At 40.3% G+C, this 24,004-nt stretch overlaps 2 protein-coding genes across 3 annotated transcripts; one reads left to right on the top strand and one right to left on the bottom strand.

Moving 5' to 3' along the window:
- Positions 1–275: 275 nt before the first annotated feature.
- Positions 276–5,292, bottom strand: cunh9orf85 (chromosome unknown C9orf85 homolog). 2 transcript variants are annotated; one of them, XM_038702535.1, is made up of 4 exons: positions 5,098–5,288; positions 4,617–4,723; positions 3,173–3,286; positions 276–2,739 (listed from the first exon to the last, which is right to left on the bottom strand). In XM_038702535.1, exons 1-4 carry the CDS (start codon positions 5,197–5,199, stop codon positions 2,496–2,498), a joined length of 567 nt encoding a protein of 188 aa, XP_038558463.1. In that variant the 5' UTR covers positions 5,200–5,288; the 3' UTR covers positions 276–2,495. The 2 variants fall into 2 exon arrangements, with proteins under 2 accessions (XP_038558463.1, XP_038558465.1); XM_038702537.1 differs by lacking the exon at positions 3,173–3,286 and having other exon boundaries at positions 2,607–2,739; positions 5,098–5,292.
- A 389-nt stretch (positions 5,293–5,681) lies between these two features.
- Positions 5,682–21,322, top strand: abhd17b (abhydrolase domain containing 17B, depalmitoylase). Its single transcript, XM_038704001.1, has 4 exons — positions 5,682–6,202; positions 8,008–8,484; positions 18,095–18,274; positions 18,651–21,322. The coding sequence occupies exons 2-4, from the start codon at positions 8,018–8,020 to the stop codon at positions 18,868–18,870; spliced, it is 867 nt and encodes a 288-aa protein (XP_038559929.1). The 5' UTR covers positions 5,682–6,202; positions 8,008–8,017; the 3' UTR covers positions 18,871–21,322.
- Positions 21,323–24,004: the final 2,682 nt, after the last annotated feature.

The following is a 24,004-nucleotide window of genomic DNA, read 5'->3' as shown; positions in this document are numbered from 1 at the left end:
TCTGCGCAAATGTAGAAGGCTATATGTCACGATATACCGTTTTTAAACGCTTTTTGTGCAATTCAGTCTTTAGGCAGTCTTTAATCACTACCAACAACTTGGAAGACAACACTTAGTACTTAATTCTGGGTGTCTGTCTGCCTGTCAGATCAAGACATATCATTAAATTAACTTTTGGAAATCTCTCATGAGGTATTCTATGGAGAATGCGCACTCAGGAGTGGAATAATAGGGCCCCTATTGTCACACAGCCAATACAGTAAAGACAAGGGAGAACGTGTTAAATATTTTAATAGTGTCATTTGACCCACGGACTTAATACAAGTTCAAGTGGACCGGTGAGTGTGTAACAAATTATCGTTCAGTTACTGAACTCATACTCAACACTGGTCGCTGCAATCAAACTGCATTTTGGGTAGTAAGCTGCATAGATATATATAGATACATTGAAAGAGGACATTCTGTACCATCTGCCTTTCAAGAGAGACAGCAGTCACAGACAGTCTATATCCAAACATACAAGGGTAAAACAAAAATAATGTTAACACTTCCTCCTGAAATTTTTAATTAAATGCTTAGGTTGCATGCCAGTAAGCCTAAGGTATACAAATTTTCTTCTTGGGTGGTTACTGGTTCCTTTTTTTCAGTGTACTTTGTACATGTTTGGCATAGGTTGTCATGGTGTTTCAGATGGTTCCTTATATTAAATGTATTTTGACATCTTCATAAAAACAAGGTAATAAGGGAGTGGTTATCGCTAAGATTAGGGTTTCGTTTTTGTAATTCAGTAGTAATAGAGCAGAGAGATCTTAAGGTAATAACTGGGCAGAAGATATCAGTAATATCATGATAACAGTGTAATGGGGTAAAAAAAAATGTAGTTGCTATAAAACCATCACAATCACTGAAATGTCTCTGCCCATACACATCAAAAACTTCCTTCTTTTCAAAGTTAACAAATTAATTATTTTTCTTGAAACATTGTGATGCAACAGAGGAGTTTTTGTGTGCTAACCATGAATTACAGCCAGAAAAGGATGCACCACCCATTTCCCCATCATTTCTCTTTTTATATAGTCTTAGCTCACTATCCAATTAACATTTAGGGTTTCATTGCTTTCCAAACACATATATTTGTACAACCAAACTCTTGATGGCTAGCTCACACAACAGTGTATCATATAATGAAGATGAACCCTGACTTTGACACTTTATGCTAATTGCGGACAGAAAATCCTAGACATACGGTGGCATGGCAAAGTCAGCAGTTCTGCAAGGTGTAGCAAGGTATTTGCATGAATTTTGTCATGAGAGTATAAGCAGAACAAAGTTATATAAGAAATACTTCAAATGAGCTTAGAGATTAATCCATCCATGGCATGATGTCCAATGTCCTAATGAGGAAGCAAAGTGAAATATTGCCACATCCTTTTAAATTTATCAACCTCACATGATAAATGACAACACACACACACAGATGTGACACACAGCGTGCAAGCAAGGCACTATTTTGTAACGGCAGGCTTTTCAGTCTGAAGTGTGATGTGCGGTTGCAAACAACGAAAAATGTTTGCATAATTTTCAGCAAGAAAAAGGTTTGGCTGCACTGCTTTATAGTAATAGAATACTGCTCAGCTATACAGTAGTGAATAATCATGTTAAGAACTGTCACAGCTTTTTTAATTGAACTTTAAATGTTTTGGATGTGAATGGCACCACTACCAGAACTACCCCAATGAGTTTTTCCAGTATGTTTTATATGTGGAAATTAAAGTGTTTAGGATAACCTACTCAAACCACGAGTCATTCTAAGGAAAATGTTTTTGAGATTTTTACTGCATTTACATATTTATTTATTCTAGAGAGGATAGAAAGTCTAGCAATATTCTGACATATTTCAACACACTTAAAATGTCGACCTCTATTCTAAGACAATATAATTCAACAGCATCACAAGCTGAAGTCTCCAAAAGTATCGTAAAGTTGAAATCAACAGTTCTCTAAAACATCTTCAACAAAAATGGAACAAGTGAGTGTAAATATGAAATATGAGTGTGCCTGACAGAGTCGATATTTTAGAATCGGTTCCCCTTATACTTAAACAACCTCTACCGTACTTCTGCTTATAGTGCTGCCAATACCACAAGGCCTCCATTTGGTCAATTATAGTGAAATTAATTGTTATCTTGGATAAATGAAGTTAAAATGGATTTACACAATGTACAGGTTTTTTTTATTACATATACATGAATTAATTAATCTTATTTTTTGTACTAAAGGTTATTTAAATGAAACTGACATATAACCATCTGAAATCTTCCTGAATCATCTGCCCCGGTGTTGACAACTCATTTTCCAGGTTTTGCATCAAACCAGCAACAATTGTTGATGTGCATCACTTAATTTCAGTGTGATCACATCTCATCTCTTGATCAGAAAACCTGTTTTGTGTATATGTAAAAACAAATGAAAGAGAACAGTCCATTTCAATGTCTTTAGTCTTTAACCTGGACTTGGGATACATCTGGGAGCACATCAGACTTGTCCTGTGACTTCTTTGGTACTGAGTCGAAATCCTCTCCCTCATCATCATCGTCATCTCCGAAGTCACTTAAGTCATCATCATCATCACAATCATCACTGTCCAAGTTATCCGTGTCCTTCTTCCCTCGTCCATGTCCTTTCTTTCTCTGCTCACCATCTTCTTCTTGGTCTGTCTTGTCCACTTGTGAGTTTAATCTACACAGTGAGAGAAAAACAAAATGAGTCAAGACTGAAGCTAAAATGCTACCAATGAGTCAAGTCATTTCCAAAAATATGTTGTCATGTATCTCAGTGTCCACAAGATGGCAGACGTGCACTAGAATTTACTGTTCATGCTTGACAGAGATGAAAAGAAAGAAAAATACAAAGATTTGCTTCATAAAAACACGTGATTATTTCCTTCCTCCAGATAAAGAACACATGTATTACATTTCGCACAATCGTCTAATTCATATACAGTGCGAGGACACGTGATATGAATGGCTTCTCTATGATTCACTGGCGACAATGTGGGCAAGAAAGTCATACAACTGGATATAGATTTTCTCAAGAGTAAGCAGAAAAGTCGATCATTTATGAAAACGTATGTATGAATCTTTACACGCTCTAATAATACAGGTCCACTCACGGAATAACGATGTCCTCTTTCTTCCCACACTTGCAGCAGATCTCTAGCTGAAGGGAACAGGGCTTACAAATGATGTGATACGCATCCTTCACATTCTTTTGAGAACACTTGACACTGAAAGAAGAAAAGATGCATGCACTAATGTCATCAATTTTCACACTGGACCAACTAGGTAGCCCTCTGGATTTTGCAACCCCCCCCCAAATAAAAATACACAAATAACACATCCAAAATATTTTACTGCACATATACAACAGTGCAACACACCTGCAAAGACTGTGTGAGTTTGACTGTTGTATCCCTGACTCAACTGATGAAGCAGAGGTTTGCCATGCTAGCAGGACATATGCAGGACATGAGGAGTTTCCCTGAGTGCCAGCTGACCTGACCAAAACAACATGCTGATTGGTAGTACTGCATTTAACTTGCCACTTGGTTTGCTACAAGCATGTACACAGCAGACAAATCCAGCCAATGAGTCTGGTTTTCATTTCCAATGGCTTCTTTAAATCGAAGTCTGCCCTTCTGTGTCAGAGATTGTGGGAGGTGAAGGTGATGCCTGTTATAGAATATTTCTTAGGGTGCTTAATTGATGTAAGAGGAGGACGTAAGACAGGTCAAGCTTGGAGTCATTAGCTGACCCCACAAATGTTCACTGACCTTCCAGCTCTAGTTATTTCTCTTATGTTACAGTCCTTGTTAAAGAGACAACAGTTAGACTGATTAGGGAGAGACAGTAGCTTAGGCATCAGGCTAGCAGATATCAGTGTTCTCTGGGAATCTTACAAGGTCGCCTCTTGCAAGAATGTTTAGACCTTACTGGCTCCACCGATTCGAGTACAACTCATGGATAGTAAATATTCCAATATTATGTAGCATTGGAGTCTAAACATTAGATAGATTTTTTGTTCTAGGTTAAGGCCAGCTAAAGATGACCTAATAGGGAAACCAGGGGGAAGAGAGAAACATAAAAAGAGACAAAAGATGTTGTCCTTCAGATTTGGTGTTGGCATTTTATGTGTTCACATGTTGTTTGCTGGCACTGTGTCTCCTCGGCCGAGCTCAATAAACCATGCCATGTTAAGTCTTCATCAGTATCTGAAACTTCTTCACACCTGAGCCTGGCTCACAATATTTCAACAATGCCTTAACACTTCTCCTCTACCCTGACCAGGAGTCAAAAATCCACCCGTGTAATACTTTGATAATGGCAGCTAATTTTAGTTGTTGTGAACCTTCAAGTGTTTTGTTGCTAAAATGAATACCTCGATTAACTAACTGATAATAAATGACTGATTATAATCCATGTTCTCTTGCTTTATCGTATACCCACCAGTGGCTTCAGCATCAATTACTTGCTTGTTTTCTGTAAGAGATCAGATCAGTTGAGATGTGTGCAGTCATGAGCAGTTGTAGCAGTGCAAGTGTACCCAAGTGTACTCACCATTTTCGGGGCTGTGTTAGTGTCTTGTATTTGTTGTACTTCACTTTCCACTCAAGAACACCCTTGCAATGTTGACAGAGCCCATCGTGGATCTTTGATTTTGCCTTCTACAAAGCACATGAGCAGACACATGGTGGGAAGGTTATGATAATAATGTTATAAACATGGCTTTGACAAAACAACAGGTTGTAAAGGAAATGCACTATCGCTGAGAAGATTGCTTCAAACAAAAATAAAATCGTGTTTCATGTGTTTTATTGTCTTTGCTCTTGTGAAAGAACTTTGTAGCACGGTTTTGAACAGTGCTCTAAAAATAAAGATTATTATTATTACCACAAGAGGTCAGTGCTGGTAAACCTATACCCATATGCAACGTAACGTCAACTCACATTTTAAAAGTTCCTTTAGCTGAGCTGAGCAACGTTAAGTTACCCATGCTTGCTAGTAGCTACATATGTCTACTATATTTGTCCACACACACCTTCACTTGTACAGTCGCTCCGTACTTGTCGTTTTTGAAGGCAGTGGAGTTTTGATGCTTCTGGGCGCGCGACCGAGAGACATTACCTTTCTGAGAACTCATCTTATTTTCCAATGTTTTAAGTTATGTGGGTACACAAATCCGAAAACCATGCCAGGAGCGAGAGACCCGGAAGAAGTACGAACACGTCATGAAACGTCATTGAGGTCAAAACACGAAAGCGCCGCTTTTCTCAAAAGTGGTTAAATTAAATTAAATTAAGACAAAGGTGCTGAATAAAAATAATTAAATAAAAAATAGGGCAATATTCTCAACACAATTGACAAATACGCTTAATAAAATAGTTTTAGGTCAATGACGTCACCTGATTGGACGGACACTCACCTTGATCGTCGCTGATTGGACAGTGCCTGGAAATAGTAATCTCTGGTTGGTTATCCTTAACGTCAATCAAAACATTAGGTCACCACTCTGCGGCGTCGACAGGGACCGCCCATACATTTTCTCACGTTATATCATTGGTCGACCTGTGACAGCAACCTCTTTGCTATTGGACCATACAGCTGTCAATCACGTACTCCTTCCCTCACGAGCCAAGATAACAAGCAGCTTCCCAACGAAAGCGGTGATGTTTCTGAGTCAAGTGCTGTGAACTGCTCGGCAAACCACACACCACGGACGTGTGACAGGGATTTATCTAGTTCACCCATGTCGCTGCTGAGCTGTATATACTTGAACGTTTTGAATGAATCTGAGTCGTTATTATTCAGGACCATACGTTGAGAAAACCGAGCGGAGGGAAAAGAAACTACAGTTTCGGAGGCTGTCTGGACCCGGAGGACGAAGCGGCCAGCCAATAGTAACTCACAGCTGAGGTGCCAAGAGGGATATACACACACTGAAAGTGACATCGCTAACACATAGGGCACGGAACAGAGGATAATCTGGCCGAGGATAACCTTGTCAATCTCCTGGCGTCGAGAAGAGGATAAATTAGTTGGCTTGGTGCGAATATAACGCCTGACTACGGCGACGTTGGCCAGCACTGTCACCTCGAAATAGAAAGAAAAAACAAAAACAAATCAAGCGTCCAGCCGCCGTCCAGGTAATGTGATCATTTCTCCGCTCTCTTGTATTAAGGGGCAGATGCTTGGTGTTGCATGACTAATTGGCCCATCACACTTGGCAAAAACTGTGTCTAGCCACTGGATATTTATCCCCCACAAACCAGCCTAGAATCGCTGTAATCTGAACACGTTGCTCCTGTTTTCACCACCATTTTACAGTAAATCGCCGGAGCTCCATCCTGTCTCAGTTGCTGTAGATTATGGACTATTTTGGGGAATATGGGAAGCACATAGCCTCCAGTATGTATTTTTCTGCTCCGTCCTCCGTTTGGATGCCATTCATACGTTACACGTGACTATAAAAAGTATTCACCCTAAGTAATCGCTGGTATAGACAATTATTTATATAAATAACAAACATGTAATTAAGTTGATCTTAAAGTGTGTGTGTGTGTGTGTGTGAGAGAGAGAGAGAGATCAAGATGGAACAAGTGATTTTAGGTTTAATACACCTTTATCTGCAATGTCCTGAATCTGGATGCCCGTTTTCTGTTAAAATGGACCATTCCAAACAAATTATCATTACAAGGTGGATGAAATACCACCAGGAGATTGAAGCCTATTGCAAATCTGTAGCTTCTTTAGAGTTTTATGGGTGATGGGAGATGGCCAACATTTGTTGCCTATGTGCTCCATCATTCAGTAAGAGTAAGTCAATGTGAAATAAAACAGCATTATGCTGTTGGGATGCTGTAATGCAGCAGGACCTGCAAAACCTTGTAGAAGCTACAGTAAAAAAAAAATCAGAATCAGAAGAACCAGAAGGAGCTTTATTGCCAAGTAGTGTTTTACCCATATGAGGGATTTGCTGTGGTGATAAGGTGCTACACGTAGACAAACATACAGTTGACATAAATAAATGTAGAAATATATAAATATGGAATGGAAGAACAACGTTGCAGATATATACATGTGCATTATTCTGGGTCTGTGCCGTGCAGAAGTAACGCAACGGAAGAGAATATTGTGTACATATAAATATATAAACTGGCAACATAAAAATATACAACAACAAAGATCAACAATCAACAACAAATATGTGCAACGTGCCAGGTCTGTGCATGACACGAGATCAGCAACATGCCGGTGTATCCTGGCAAAACAGCTGTCACAGACCATTAGAGAATTGCGATTGCATTGCATATTTGCATATTAAAGCGTGTAATTGCAAACATGTAATAACAGGGTGTAATTTCTTTCTTCTAGCACCTTTATTGGCAATACTATCCACAACACATTGTCATTATCCTGACAGCTTGGGCCTACTCAAAACGGCATGTGTAGTTATGCGGAGTCAAATTACAAAGCCACCCATCTCTAGTGCTGGCCACTGCAATTCAAAGGCACCTGGAATATCTAAGGTAGCCTTGGGTTGGGATCCAGGTGCATGGTGAAACAAGAAAGCCTTTTAAGTCAATACTGTCTGAGTGGTTGTGGAGCCGGTCAGGGCTATATCTTTTTTTATAATCCTGCCTGACAGCCATGCACTGGAGAGGGCAATTGATTGTGTATAACAAAGGTGAGTGTTTATATTCTTGGAGAGCGCATCATTCAACAAATTTGTGGCACAAATTTACTCTTGTGGTGGTTTTCCTTGTGATCAGTCTGCAGGGGATGCAGTGGAAAATTAGTGTTTCAGTTTTTTGAGGAAGCCCAGATACCCTTGTTTGATGAGGTTGAATCTGTTTTCTCTGTCATTCATGGTTCTCAAAGGCAATTCTTACATTTAATCCATTGATGAAATGTAACAGTTTCTATTTTAACCATCCTCCCTCTGTCACAGTGTTTTGAGGATGAACCATTTATCCCTCAGCGAGCTATGTTGCCTGTTCTGCTGTCCACCGTGCCCCAGCAAGATCGCCTCTAAGCTGGCCTTCCTGCCCCCAGAGCCCACCTACAGCCTCATGTGTGATGAGAGTGGCAGCCGATGGACGTTGCATCTGTCCGAGCGCGCTGACTGGCAATACTCGTCCCGTGAGAAGGACGCCATCGAGTGTTTCATGACACGCACCTCAAGAGGGAACCGCATTGCCTGCATGTTTGTACGTTGCTCGCCCAGCGCCCGGTACACCCTGTTATTCTCCCATGGTAACGCAGTGGACTTGGGTCAGATGAGCAGCTTCTACATTGGCCTGGGTTCGCGCATCAACTGCAACGTCTTCTCCTACGACTACTCGGGTTACGGGGCCAGCTCTGGGAAACCGTCAGAGAAGAACCTGTACGCCGATGTGGATGCTGCCTGGCAGGCACTCCGGTCACGGTAAGGAAAGATGGTGATGATGATGAATGGAGGGAAGATGTAAGAGGACATATACACAAATATTGGCACAGCCTGTAGAGAAAGGAAACAGTGATTGATTAGTAGTGATGAAAGCATTGATATTAGAGTAACTGAATAGCACACAGACTCTAACCTTGATTTCTCACAGGTGTTGCTCCTCTGCCCCAAGTATTCAGAGCACAATAAACCTAAATTGCAATGTAGATGAGGCTTAGATGAGGCCACTCAGAGAATGGTGAGTTAATCCCTACAAACTTTTACAATGGCAACCTTCCTTGGTTTTCTTATGCCATGAATGTCTACAGCTATAGGGAAGTTTGACACAGTAAATGGGGACTGCTGAAATAAAAGCAGATGTAAAGTAAAATCTGAAGAAACGGTGCTGATGTAGATTGATGGGGAAAATAACAGACATGAAGGGATGACAAGGGGCTGGACAATTGAGAGCCGATGATGTGAGGAGTCTACAGAAGGAGCTGGGTGGAAGGGTGATTAGACTCGACCTGATAAAATCATGGTTGGAGATGACGAGGAATTGTGTAGTAGTGATGACATGATGTTCTTGTAGGCGATAATAAAGAGCGTGTTTTCTCTGATTACGCCGGCCAGGCATATGTAGGTGTGAGTGGGTGCTCTGCTGCATCTTTCTGCTCTGCAAGCTATGAATAGATAGATATTTATTGGCCGATATTTGACGTCTACTGATGGGCTATCTGTGATATTCCAGCTCACAAGAACTTAGTGCTTCTTGTTGATGTCGTCTGCATCAATATGCATCAGAGCTATGTAATGATGAAAAACAACCAAGGGCCACTGGACTCTTGTGGGTTTTTCATTGCAGATGGCCCAGAGGAATTCACTGTTAAATTCCTGCCATGCAGTGATTCATGTAATATAAAGTGAGCTTCTGGGGGGAAAATGTCATCCTCCTGTTTTCTCCATTTCTTAATCTCTTCTTTGTGATGTACAAAACTTAATACAATTCTTAATGACCTTACAGCTAAAAGGATATTACTGATAGCTATTGTTTACCTAAATCCTGGATCATTTGTATCTGTCCAAAATCGCCTAGGGCTACTTCACTGCTGGCAAGGACTCGTTTCTCAGCTTTGGCCCCTTCCCCCTTGAATCTGTGTCTTTAGTCCCATGTCCCTCGCTTCCTTAAATCCATGTTTAGCCGTTTCTCGTCATCTCCTCCTTTTGTCCTTTTGTAACACCAGAGCCATTGTCCTGATGTCTTTGGGGCTGTTTTGCCAGGAGAGGGGCACCATTTGTCACCTCTGTAGTGGCCTCCCACAAACATTCAATACATACACATATGTAGAGCTGAAACAATTAGTTGAAATTGTCGATCGACAAAAAATGAACTATTATGCTAATCAATTATGAGTCTTTTGTTTCAAATAAAAATGGCCAAGATCCAACTTCAGTGATGATCGTAAACATAAATCTTTGCCATCGGACAAAGCAAGCTATTTAAAGATGACACCTTGGGTTAAATAGTGATGGAACTTTTTCAAAATTTTCTGACATCTTTATAGACTACTAATGGATTTAATCAAGGATATAGCTAACAGATCACTCGATGATGAAAATAACAGTTAGTTGCAGCTGTATAGCCTACACACGCATACAAGACAGATGCTCTTATATTTGCATAAAAAGAAAATGCACAGCCACACACCTGAGAACAGGATGTGGAGTGTTTGTGTGTGAGTAAAAATAATGCGTCCATCATTATTTGTGCCTTTTTGTTTATGTGGATGAGGGAGGAATAAAAGTTCATCCAGTAGGCCTGGTTGTTTTTGTATACTGCTTCCTGCTGGAAGACAAACAAATGACTTAAGAGGGTTGATGGAGAAACATTGGCCCAGGGAAACGCTGAAGAGAAGAGCCACTGCAAATCAACCATAAAGAGGGAAAAAAACTAAGCTTCCAATGTGTCAATGCTGATGTGGGTGTACGTTCTTTTTCTGCTAAATGAAAATGTTGGCTGCTGAGATTTAGAAGTGCTGATGGATAACACTGCTAGGGTCACTGGCAACAAAATGTTACTGTTTCTTAGCTGCTGACTTTTGCTGTGAGCCTCTCTCAGCACTTCTCGTACATTTTACACCATCTACCGTCTCACAGAATATACTGATTGCTCTTCTATAAATAAGGGCCTTGAAATAAGGAAGCTTGTGAGTTAAACAGGAAACTCTTGATCATAAAGGATTTGCTTACAGGAAATAGGCCACTACTGTGAAGAAGAACCCGCTCTTCTGGTGGCCAGGCACTGTATGTGTGTGTTTGTGTTGGATCAAGTACATTCCTTTTCCTCCAATGTTGAAACCTTTCTGTCACTTGTTTTCCATTCAGTAGGCTTCACGAATGCCACACAAACAGTTTTACCAGTGTGTCAAACGTGATGGAAAGTTAAAGAGAGAAAATAAGAAAGGCCTTCAGGACAGTCTGAAACCCATTCTGTCTTTTTTTTTTTTTTCTTTCTATACACAGCACCAGACTACTTGAAAGAGAAAGGCGCACTTACGGCTGCTGTGATGTTCTGCTCCCTTTTTGTCATCTTATTCTTATTTTACAGCTTGCTTGCTTACTTACTTTTGTTGATACGCCAAGGAATCTCCTGCTCCCACACACATAGTCGTGATCTGTGATTTCAGCAGAACCACAGGCTTCAGATCATATGAAATCGTGCTTAGTGATTTGTGTGGGGGTGGGGGGGGGCAGGAGGTGGTAACAGCAAATGTTGGCTACTCGTTCAAAAAATATATATATATGTTTTTAGAATAAAATTTGCCCAGCATAACGTATCTTCCCTCCCTGTCTTCTGCACACACTATGTGGCCCGGGCTCTGTCTTACATCTCTGTAGAAATGCATGATGTTGAAATGCTTTACCAATAACGATCATTTCTCTTTTCTTTCCCTTTTTATCGCAGTACAACATGTAGAGTTTCCACTACTGCAGTCATTTTAGTGGAATAACTGTGATGGTTTGCAGATGTCTCAAAAACGTTGCTTATATATACTTAAATATTATGTGTGATGAATTTTGATCAGTGTGACTCTGTTTGGCAAGATATTATTACGAAGATATTATTGTCCTTTAATAACAGCACTGAGATCATAGTCCAAATCCACATTGGCATCACATAATTTGCCCAAGCCAGCTAACATTGATCAGATAGGGTGGCTATTCGTCTACTTACTGAAGGCTTCTGGGTTGTAATAGCTGTAACAAGCTGTTTCTCTACATGAAAAAAGGCAGAGCATGTATTTATATATGAATCTCTGACACTGTATCACATGACTTTGTAGGTTGATCAGGGAAGAATCTTCTTCGAGATCAGATGAGATGGTTACAGGAACAAGAAAATAACTTGATATTCAAGAAGCCTCAATTTGCGTGCGCACTGACCCGTGCCTTGTAGTCCCGTGGTTAGCAGTCCCACAGCACAGTCAGACTGAGTTCCCTCTGGCTCTCGCCATAAAGACGGGTTGAACAGGGTGAGTTTTGTGTTTGTTGTTCTTTCTCTGCAGTGCTTTGTTATGCGTTCACACGGTTGTAATCACTCTGTCAATCAGTTTTAATAATGCACACATTTACACAGTCCCTAACTATAAAGCGTTGGGTCTCTGCGCAGTACAGGCCATTATTTAGGAACAGTTCATGAGATACAGTGGCAATATACGGTTTTAGAATTCTTTTTTCTGTGATTCTTCTTACTTAAGTCAGTTTCATTTTGATATTCATGCAATGTAGACATTAAACCTTGATTATGTGTAAAATGTCCACTGTGCTGCCCTGTTTTGAAATCTTAGCGACGCTAAGTCATTATACTTTATAACACCCTCAAAGTACAGGTGCAGGTCTGAAGGCCACGTTTCTTTTTGGGAATCCCCATTCTGCTCATGCCACAGTAAGAGAACTTATAACAAAACGGGTCTGTCCCGAGGCGTACCGAGATCTCCTCATTTGAATGTGCTGGAAAAATGCCATGTTTCATACAAAGATTAGAACAAGGCTAACATTAGAGCAGCCTATACCTTTTAATGTAATCCATACATTTGGGACTTGATGAACACTAAAAAATGGACACTGGGCTGTCACTAAAATTTTTTTTTAAAAAGACAGCAACATAATGTAACAAAATCATATGGCTCCTCTTAATGTACACTTGTCATGATGGGGCTGGGAACACAGACATCCTGCCAGGGACGTACTACTTTTTCCTTTTTATAACCAAAAAATCTATACCAAAGGTTAGTTCTCCAAGTACATTTTGCATAGTGTTTTTGGCCTAACCAAATGACAAGAGTCAATGTAAAATCTGCGGTTGGGATACCTTGATACCACTGGCGTCAGTCACCTTTATGGTCATGTCAGTCACTCTGTTTGTCTGCAAGAGCTCTGCTGTCTCTCCAGTTACAGCACACGTGTTAATGACTCTGCCCTCAGGGTTGTTGTTTTTTTGTTTTTTTTTTTGGCTGGTGAAATACTCTGCTGAGGCCTTCAGACCCCAGGCATTATATCTGCTCAACAAGCATTTCAGTCACATGAATCGTGTGCTATATCTTTGCCCTTTTCTTGCACAAAGAGAATGAAATGATGACAGTTTTAAAGGATTTTTTTTACAAGCATTCGGGACTGAATAGCTAATCACTAAAATTAAAATGTGGGACTTCAATTCTGATTCACGGGCACGTTACAAGTTAAGAGAGATTTGTTAACAGAAAATATTATGGAAATCTTGTGCATAAATATTAAAATAGTAAAAAATATTTTTTGCCTTGCATAGTTTTCTGCTATTATATACTTCACCGTTTAGTCTTTTACTTAACAGCTGAGTATAAATAAGGCCCCTAGTAACATTTCATCTGCCTTTTTGACTCAGCTGTCCATGTCTGAGGGCTGTGCCAGATTCCTAATCGACTGTCTATGTGATAGAAAGAGGGTATAACCCGGCCTTTTGGCCCTGCTGAACATTGTGTTTATCACATCAAAAGGCCTATTTGCATGGCCTCGCACTCGTCTGCTGCCAACACCCCTCGTGCATGTCTCTCAGGCCAGATCAGACGAAGAGAGTGGCTCTCATGTCTCCTTCACTTTCTCTGCTTGTTGTACTCTGTCCTTGTCTTTTTTTTGTTTTGTTTTAATCATTTGACATTTTGAACACACCAGATCCTGCCTTCTTCTGCGTCAGTTTTGTTTCAGTCTTTCTCTGCTTATGATTCATGTTCTCTTGAGTGCGACACACGCGTGTATGTAGGCTGCGTTCACTTTACTCTACAGTCATAAAGGGCAGCCACCTGCCACACTGCAAAACAGTCAAAGCACCAAACTCCTCAGCCAGTCACATGACGCGCACACTCCTCCTGTGTTCTTTACCTTAGCCGGGGTGGATGAGGCACACCCTTCACCTGAGCAGGGAGTGGGCCAGATGATTCACTAATTGTGTAAGGTTACACACACACACACACACACACACACACACACACACACACACACACACACACGGATTATGCAAACGAATAGAAGAATGTGTCAGGGTGTGACTGTTGTTGTTTTAACATTAGAAAAAATGGAACATGAATAAAAGGCTGGGTTTATTGACCAAAAAGTGACCAAGCTCACAAAAGCCATCAGCCCTGTGTGTGTGTGTGTGTGTGTGTGTGTGTGTGTGTGTGTGTGTGTGTGTGTGTGTGTGTGTGTGTGTGTGTGTGTGTGTGTGGTGTGTGTGTGTGTGTGTGTGTGTGTGTGTGTGTGTGTGTGTGTGTGTGTGTGTGTGTGTGTGTGTGTGTGTGTGTGTGTGTGTGTGTGTGTGTGTGTGTGTGTGTGTGTGTGTGTGTGTGTGTGTGTGTGTGTGTGGAGTGGCACTGTATCCTTTTTCCCTCTGAGATGGAGGCGGGCCAGCAGTCAATCCTGCTACTCTAATATTGAGCGGTAGCCTAGCAACCGATTTCCGTCTTCCCACACTAAAGCCAAAAAATTTTTTTTGAAAACAGGACAAAACTCCCTTACGGGTCAATCATCGTTATTGATCCAAAATCGAAACGCAGTCTATCTCCTCAGATTTTTAAAAGTGGATAGAAATTCTCACTAACAAGCCACCATGTCCGTGAATTGTTTACTTTTCTTTACCTGAAATGTTAGTGACAAATATAGACTAAGGCTGCTGTGTCTGTTAAGTCAGTTGGGTGGAGTGCGATATCGCTCACCTGACTGCACTGAGCAACAAAGCTGAAAATATACTTACTGTCCTCACATCTTAATATTTAATTCACGCTGACTTTTTTGGGGGGGGTCTCAACATCTATTTATTGTCAAGACAAATCTGAATAAACAAGTATATTGTGGCAGGAAATGATTAAAAAGGTGCTAAGCAGAATGACGAGCATTGGAGAGCTTCAGTGGAGGATCCCCCTGCTGTAGCGCAGATGGTACACTGACATGTTAAAAATATCTGTACATATGTTCAGGATATCCTAAAAATATCTATTAGTCATAGTTGCCGCTATGGAATGATAATATTTTTTGGTCTTCAGGGAGCAAGAGGTGGGCAGTCAAGAGGGAGCGAGAGACGTAATAGGGGAATGCGGGAGGATGTGACGCATAATAGATTGGATATCTGTCAGGAGACTGAATTGATGAAGGTCTGGGGGAGGGTTGTAATCACGTAACATGGCGGCTGTGGCTTGGTGGGGTCTATTCAAGCTGAAATGCAATGGAGTAAATTGTAGGCTAGTGTCGGCCGGTCCTGGGGGTGTGTCCTCTTGTGTCTTGTGTGGATCTGGGTTGGTCGAATCCCTCTGGAGTGCAGCTGCAGATCTGCACTGCGATTTTCCTCCTCTTTGCTTGGCCTTTCCAGAATGTGTAAGCAAAAGCCACGGCAGTCCATTCAACAGTGCCAAGGCAGCGGGGTGGGTTATCGGATAGCGTGACCTTGTTGTGGAAGGTCACAGGTTCAAGCTTTGCATTATTCATTATGTTTCATATGTGTGTCCTTCAGCAAAATGATCCTACTTGCTTGGTGTTGGTGTAAAGCTGTAAGCGAAGCGTGCCAAGTTGGGTTTGGGGAAAGCCTTGCTGCATTTGCTATCATAAATCCTTTCACCTCATGACTAAGCTGTCAGATGGTTTCAATTTAGCTTCTCTGTATTGACACTGCATAAGCTTTACATTGTAGTAGTATCCATGTACTGAGTGTTCATATGGCGTAGGATTGGTGATATGGCAAAAAACATTGTCTAGATGAGCATAAGTAAAAGGCGATAAGCATACTTAAGGTAATAACAGATAAAGGTGTACTTTGATGGCTATGTTGATAAAACTGTTAACATAACAGCAAGCAAAATAACACACAACAGTCTCCATACGGTGGAGTTTTGATGGATTGGTTATGAGTAAGGGAGGTAAGCAACCAAACAAAGCTTGTACTAAGCAATTTACTTTAATCTCTCCTGGGAGGCGTTAATATTAAACTATCCCTAAGTCAACACAGTTGCAGTCATCTCACAGATTGCTTAACTTGTTCTTTTACTTCCTCTCGTCTTCCTTTCAGGATAAGAGTTCACTGCTCTTAACAAGAGAAGAGTGGGTTTGATATTTACTGAAAGTGCCTTTCCCTCGAGCTCTGTTATTACCTACCTCACATGTTCTTGTCTCTTGGTTGAGCTTAAGCCTTGCAGTAAAAAACTCACTTTGCTAAGTCTTGCTATGCCAAAAAAAAGTATCCCTTTTTTACTTAACATTATTGTTTTTTGTCAAATGAACAGTAAACCAGGTAAAAGTAGGAATCTAATTTGTATGCCAGTCATCGGGAGTCTAAGCTGGGCCACCTGCGAACATTTTTTTTGCCTTCTGTGATGACTCTTTTTGTTTCAATTGAGGCTTTTAAGGTTCTGAGAAACGGCCTCTCCACAAACTGGACTGGACCAAAGGGGATTTTCATTAACAGGGATTATGATTTTTTTTATTTTGATAACAAATCATTAAGAGTGCACGGACTCTTCAGAAAGGTCAGTGTCATTGATACAGTTTGTAAAAAGACTTGAGAATCTGGCCTCCGCTACATTATGTTGTGTACGGTAATCGAGATAAGCTTCCAGCCCATGAATTGTGTGTATGTATGGTCAACCTTGGAGAGTTAATGGTGCTGTTAACACCACAACACCTAATGGTCTACAGTAACGCTTTCCCGTGCCGTGCCAGTATTTTCACCCCTATTTATACTCTTTGAAGGCCAGATGACACACAAACGGTAAACAGTCCCTATATTCGTGCTAATGACTGACTGTCCAAACTCACATGTCTGTGTTAGTACATTTCCATTATCTGTTTGAAGTGGATGTGCCATCACTTAAGCCTAGTGCCCTTTCATAGAATAAGGGCTACATTACAGCGGATCGTTTCTTTGCATAGGTTGTGTTAAGCTTGTGCCTGTGGAGTTCCTAATTATAATAATCCATCACAGCAGTGTAGAGTGGTGTCAGACTTTGGTGTTAATGTATTGTTCATCATCGTGTATTATAGGAGAGCAGTGGCAAAGGCTGTAATGTTAGGGTTCCCAAATTTAATAGAGTGGAGCAGAGATTTTAAGTCCAGCTGTTTACTATGCACTATCCAGCAGTGCAGCAGTAGAGACCGGGATGCAGTGTTCTCACACTAGGTTTCAGGTTGTCACCTGACTGCTGGCTTGCTTGCTAGAGTGGGTCACGTTCTCCATAATCAGCTGTGGAATGTCTTCTCTTCCGTGTTTTTCCTCCTCCCTCTCCCCGTTTCTCCCTCGCCCTCAAATCCAGTAATAGTGTCTGTCCTGCTCTGTTTCTGCTTGTTTTGCTCTTATTCCCCCTCCTCCCCTCTGAATCACGAGACTACAGTGGTGGTCCTCTCTGTTCAGCTGCTTTGAAAAGCTGCAGAAAGCCACTGAACTATGGCTGTTTCCCATCTTTATGTGCTTGTTTTAGAAGACTGTATAATTACTGAGTCGCTGTGGCATGACGTTTCAGCCGGTAATAGAGATGTGTAAGTTAGCACACAGGTGTGTGTTTGCTTATGGAGCAACATGTGGGGGAAACGAGAAACCGGTATGAGACCAATTGGCTGATAAAGTGTATTTAGTATGTGATGGGTGAAAAGCAGACATTAGACAAACAGGATGTAGGGTATGCACATCCAAAAAAACTTCTAACTACAGGTACTGACAGGATTTGAAAATACAATAAGATGTATGTTAGCTCGAAACTTGCTCAATTAAAATAGCTGAGAACTGTTACTACAGAATCTGGATCTTTTGTCTGATTCTTGCCTATAAAGCAGACCTTACCTAAAGTGATTTAGTACGAGAAGCACTTTAAGGTAATCAAGTGTAACAGTAGCTAGAAAAAGCAAATGTTGTATTTAGGGAATCCACTGTTTTGCCAGCTAAGCTGCTTTTTATAATTAACAAAATGCCTTACTGGACGCCTGCCAGCTTCTGGTAGAGCACACAAAATTTACCCAACTATGTCTGGCCACGAGCAGCATAAATACCCTGTTCATGATCGGTGAAAGCGTGATATTCAGATATTCTGTGTCCTTTTCACAGGTATGGCATCCGGCCAGAGAGCGTGATCGTGTACGGCCAGAGCATTGGCACCGTTCCCTCTGTGGACCTGGCGTCTCGCTATGAGAGCGCTGCAGTCGTCCTCCACTCCCCGCTCACCTCTGGCATGAGAGTGGCCTTCCCCGACACCAAGAAGACCTACTGCTTCGACGCCTTCCCAAAGTGAGTGCACTGTATGGACAGATGGCCCGTGTGAAAGTCAGGCCAAATGAATCACAAACCTCCAGATAGGCACACCGCCTCCGCGTACAGTTATTTGAATAAAAAGGGTTGAAAGGGTTGCATTAATGAATGAATTTGCATCCAGAAAACACACACAAAAGCTTGCAAATGTGGACTTAGATGTGTCACATCAATTCAATTCAGGAAGCTGGACTCAGTAGCTCCCTCTGGTGGTCAGTTGGTGAAGTTTCCTCATTCATTGTGATTTTTTTGATGGTGTTTATGATTACAATAATTCAACCTCTGTTTCTTTCTTTTAGGTGTTTTTTTTACATCCCTGCCTAACTCTCTGTTTTCTCATCCTCTTACTCCAAAGCATCGACAAGATTTCAAAGGTGACGTCCCCAGTACTGGTGATTCACGGTACAGAGGACGAGGTCATCGACTTCTCTCATGGTCTGGCGCTGTATGAACGCTGTCAGCGCCCTGTGGAGCCCCTCTGGGTGGAGGGGGCTGGACACAATGACGTGGAGCTCTATGGACAATACCTGGAGAGACTGAAACAGTTTGTTGCACATGAGCTGGTCAACTTGTAGTGGAGCTGTAAAAAAGCGTGGAGTGGGAGGATGCGAAACAAGCAGAGGGTTTCAGGAGAGGTTAGATGATGGAGAAGGAGTACAACTTTGTTTTTTGGCGGGTGGGGGGGGGTTTGTGAAGTGTTGCAGGTAGAAGTGGTGTTTGTCTGTGTAGTATTGAGGTTTTGGTGGCAGTCCTCTGTCATTATCGAGCACCTCTCCCCCTTGGAGCTCCAGTTCGCCCAGGCCCAGAGCCTGTCAGCACGGTCTGCTCCACATGCTGCAGCTGTGAACTTACAAGCACCCATCATTTTGTTTTGCTTTTAGATTTTCTTTTTATCATGTTGAAAATTGCACATTGTGAAAGTGCGTGAATGAAGGAGGAAGTAGACACTTGCACAGACAACATACCGTGTGTACATGCAGTATGTGAGAGAGTGCGTGTGTGCGTGTTTGTTTGTTTGTGTGTGTGTGTGTGTGTGTGTCACATTTTAGCTGCCTTTTGAGAAGTATCTGGTCCACGGTTCTTAATGGAGACCTCTGGCCAGCTCTTGAGGCTTTTTGAGGTTCTGAGAAACAGCCTTGTTACAAACTGGACTGGACCAGAAGTGGACCAGACTCTCTCTAATCCAACTGATCTCCATCTGACTTTGAAGTCAGGTTTAATCCTGCACACTGCAGTCACCATGACTTTAGCTTTTCTTTTTTTTTTTCTTTTTTGGATTACTGTTTATTCTATTTTTTATATTATACATGATATTTGCACGTATCAGTTGTCACTGATGAACTGTACAAGAAGAACTGACATCTTATCTAGCTGTGCCAGTGTTGCCAAATGTTTAGTATAATATATTGCAGAGACTCAGACCAAGGACTTTGTACAAATAACATCTAGAAACATCTCCAAAGCTCTGTTAGCTGTATTCACTGTCTACTTCTCTGTTTAGTCTCAAAATGGTACAATTTAATGTTACAATCTACAAGAATATGATGCAAGATGGGGCTTAGTCAGCACCTCATATAGCCAGTTAAAAGGCTAGGGCTGTACATCGTTGACAAATAAAGTGTGGCTTATTTCCCCACACACTGACTTTTAAAAAGGTTTCCACAGTTCTTTCCTGAGAGTTTACCTGCTGTAAGATCAGCATCACTACACTGTAGTCAATGAACTTGATGTTTTTGAAATGCGACCGTTTTGTGGACAAAATATCTGACCCCTCTTTGAAAATAACAAGTATTTGCCTTGATATAGTAACTACAATGAAGCCCAGTGTTGACAAGCTTGTTTTTGGGTCTGAAGATAAGTTTAGAAAATGTATGTAGTTATTATAACGGTCTTTTTTTTCTAATATGATACTATGAACTACTGTGACAGCAGCTAACAGTCTGTGCTCTGAGCAAGACCACTAATGCCAATCAGGACTGAATGGTGAACGTTGTTAACACAGCTGATGTCAACCCATTTTCATTTTCAGGAAGGAGGAAAAAAATTAAAATGTTATCTTTTTAGTTATGGAGAAGCGTTAACTTCAAGACATTTGAACGGGAAAATGAATGGACTCCAACCTTGGTTACTCACTCATAATATGTGGACTGGGACAATGGGTTATGTCAGCGTTAAGTGGTTCAGCGTTAAAGGTCTCCATCAACAGAATGTTTTGCTTTTGTCTTAACTTTCTCTTTTTGTCTGCATGGTATTTCTGGATCCATTGTTGTCTGTTGATTTGCCCTTTAATGCTGAGCGAGGCAAAACAAAGCATTAACCAGCTGATGACTCCTTGTAGGCACTGTCAGAGCCCTGAAAAGTCAAAGTGCTAACTGCATGCCACGAATTGCTAGTTTCTCTTTAATGTTTTTGGCCTGTGTAACAAACACAGAACTAAATCTTAATGAAAACTTTTTATGGGTATTTTAAATACCTGTATTACACTTGAGCCTTTGTTCACAAAAGGGGTCAAATACTGTTGGTGAGTGATAACCAATAAGCCACTGGGTGCTACTGTAAACCTTCAGGTCTGAGAGACAGCAAAGATAGCTTGGCGTGTGTCTGATTGACCTGATCCAAATCAGGATTGGTAACTGTTTGGGTCTGTTATGAAAACTACTTTTTCTCACAACTCATTTGTCTTATACTCATTTGTTATGTGCTTTGTTTCATTTTCATTTTGTAAATAATATTTGTACTGGACATGTTGTCATTTTTCTTTTTCTTTCACAAGCTTTTGTCATCATCGTCTCTCAACTGTAGTTCTTTCCTCTCTAACTCTTGATATGACAACTATTAAACCATGTTAGGCAATCACTGAGGCTTTTCAGATGACCTTTGTACTGGTCACTTTGACTAATGTCATCTCTAATTTGATTAGATTAATTTTGTATAGCTTATTTCAATGCAAAAGGAACTTATATGTATTAACAACATTAATATAGTGATTCTATGGATAGAGAAAATAAAATGGTATTTGAGAAGCAACCCAATTTGTGATTGAGCTGTTGATTTTGGGGCGGGGGAACATTTTATATCCTTCATTTTCGGTCTGCTTGAACAATGCAGTATAATGGATGGGGACTTGATCTTATTGTGATGAGCTTGTGTTCTCAGGACAAGTGAGTGCTTCTGTTATGGTGGAGATGTGATTATTTTTTTTTTTATTAAGCACTTTGTAACTTGTTTTTGAAAAGTGCTCTACAAATAAGGATTATTATTATTATTTTTTTTTTTACTAGTAACTAAAAAATAAGCACTAGTATCTAAATAGTAGAAACTAGTAAAATGGAAATGGTTACTAGTAACTGTTCGAATAGTTAATAGTAACTAATGAATAGGTGATATCTGAACTGCAGAGCCCTATTTTAATGGAGAAGAAAATGTGCAATTAGTTCCTAGTAACTAATGGAATAGTCACCAGTAACAAAAAACGAAGTAAAAGTATCTAATCATTTGTGACTAGTTAAACAGGAATCGTTACCAGTAGCTGATGGAATACTTACTGGTAAGTAATAATTAAGTACTAGTAGCTTTTAAATAGCGATTAGTAAGTTGTAAGAACTCCCTCTGTCAGGATGATTGTCACGACCAAGATATTTTTAAACAACCAATTTCACAGGGATTACTCTGCGTTTGGGGTCCCATGCTGTCTGAAAACTTTAAATTCTCATGTCATGTAGATATCTTCAAATCTGTAAAAGCTGATTTTCTGTCCAAAGTTTTTTTTTTTTTTTTTTTTTTTTTTTTTTTTATTAAATGTAGTTACTGAGCACAAGCTCTGTCATCTCTCAACATTTTTGAATTGTGATACTCCAAAAGGGGTGGACACACTATCAAACACCTGCCCAATCCAACACAACAGCTTCAAATATTACCTTTGTGGGTCAGAGGCAGGTAATATTTGAGGCTGTGTATAATAAATGGCTGTATGTTATTCATAATACTGCACCATCTTTGTTTAGATAATAAAGCAGAGCTTACATTGTTAAGCACAATGTTTTTCTGTGGTCATGAGGCACACAGCTTGGGACTTTCCCCAGGTCAAATTGAAGAGATATTTTAAAGCATACTCCACAGAAAGGGGGAAAAGATGTTAACTTGATACTGCTCGAGGTCAAGAGGTCAACTCTGTTACCTAGACACAGGGACAACAGTATATGGATGAGGAGACACAGTAGAAGATTACAGAGGTTAGGGGGAAGGATGTGAGGGAAATCCTGCAGTGTTACTGCAATTAAAATGAGAGATGTAAACATCATGGAATTTATGCTCTATTTCTCTGACACAGCAAACTCTGTACTCTTATGATATTTCCAGGGTTTAATATTTAACAATTCATGATTTGGAATATCAAGATAAAGGGTCTGTTCCCTGGGTTTTCCTCTTGTCTACCACCAGCATGGGAGACTGGTTACGTTATATTTGTTCATGGTTTTTCATTTGTTCTTTTCTATACATAAAAACAAATTTAAATTTAAAATATATCAAAGTTTGTGTGGAGGAGACGGTGGTGGACACTTGGGAGGCTGAATGGAGCATGGGTCCAAGGTTTTGTATAAAATAATTAAATAGGTAAATGAATAGAAATAGATTAATGAATGAGATGAAATAATACTGGTTGTAGAGTATTTTCTCTTTCATACCAGCAGGCAGCAGTGTAGCTCAGGTTTAATAAGCCCCTCCCTTCAGTTCATGCTGCTGATGTTCTCCTGGTGGGCCATTCAATTCCTCCTCAGAAACCCCAACTTCCATAAGTTAGGTTGGGAATCGAAATACACAGGCCACATAATAAAACTTCATTGTGTGCTTTATCATATCAGTAAACAGAAGAAAACCAACCAGTTTGTGCTTTAGCTGCAAAATTACAAGTGTGCTTATGCAGGAATTTACTGTTTCTTTCCCAGTGCTTTCACACAAAGCTGCTAATTTAAAACTTTTAACAACACTCTCTTATATTGCCACTATTGACATACTCAAAGTCAGGAGCCTCTCACAGGATTCATCTTATTTCTGTCAAAATAAATCTTAGTATTACTGGTGGTGTAGAGGCGCCTGCACCAAAGTCGCCACATCTCGTATACAGATTTTTTTGAGTCTATCATGCTGGTCTTCCTATATATACATCAACATATATGATTTATATAAAAAAATATTACAACTACTACTACTTCTATAACAATGACAAGTGCTACTGGCACAACTCTTACTGACCATAGGTCATGTCCTCAGTATTTTTCTGCCGGAATTTGGGAGCTTTAGCAACCTGGAGGGAGTTACACTCTACAGTCTAAACAATACTATGAAAATGGCCTGATTACACTATTCATACAATACATTGTTATGCAAATAAAAGCATAATAAACAAGATAATTTAATAACATAAAAACAAATGCAAACGTAAAATCAAATAAAATAACACCATATTTTTATTTTTGAGAATGCTTAAAAACAGCATTTAGACGTTCATGGAGGTAAATAATATTTACAGAAGATTCTTGAGAAATCCAAATAATATGTTAAAGTTTTCTGAGGGTGAAGAGAAGGTTTGGTCTTGACCTAATGCTTTGAGTAGCACACAAGTAGTACTACTATTTTTTTTTTAATATTATGAATATCTGTAAAAATAAATATAAAAAGCAACATATTTGCACTATATATTGAATGGGG

This window comes from Micropterus salmoides, unplaced genomic scaffold, assembly GCF_014851395.1.
Source record: "Micropterus salmoides isolate LMB-PRFRI ecotype aquatic unplaced genomic scaffold, ASM1485139v1 Ms_hic_scaffold_7, whole genome shotgun sequence".
Taxonomy (NCBI): domain Eukaryota; kingdom Metazoa; phylum Chordata; class Actinopteri; order Centrarchiformes; family Centrarchidae; genus Micropterus; species Micropterus salmoides.
Note: the sequence above shows the minus strand (reverse complement) of the source record. Positions and strands in the feature narration are given on the sequence as shown.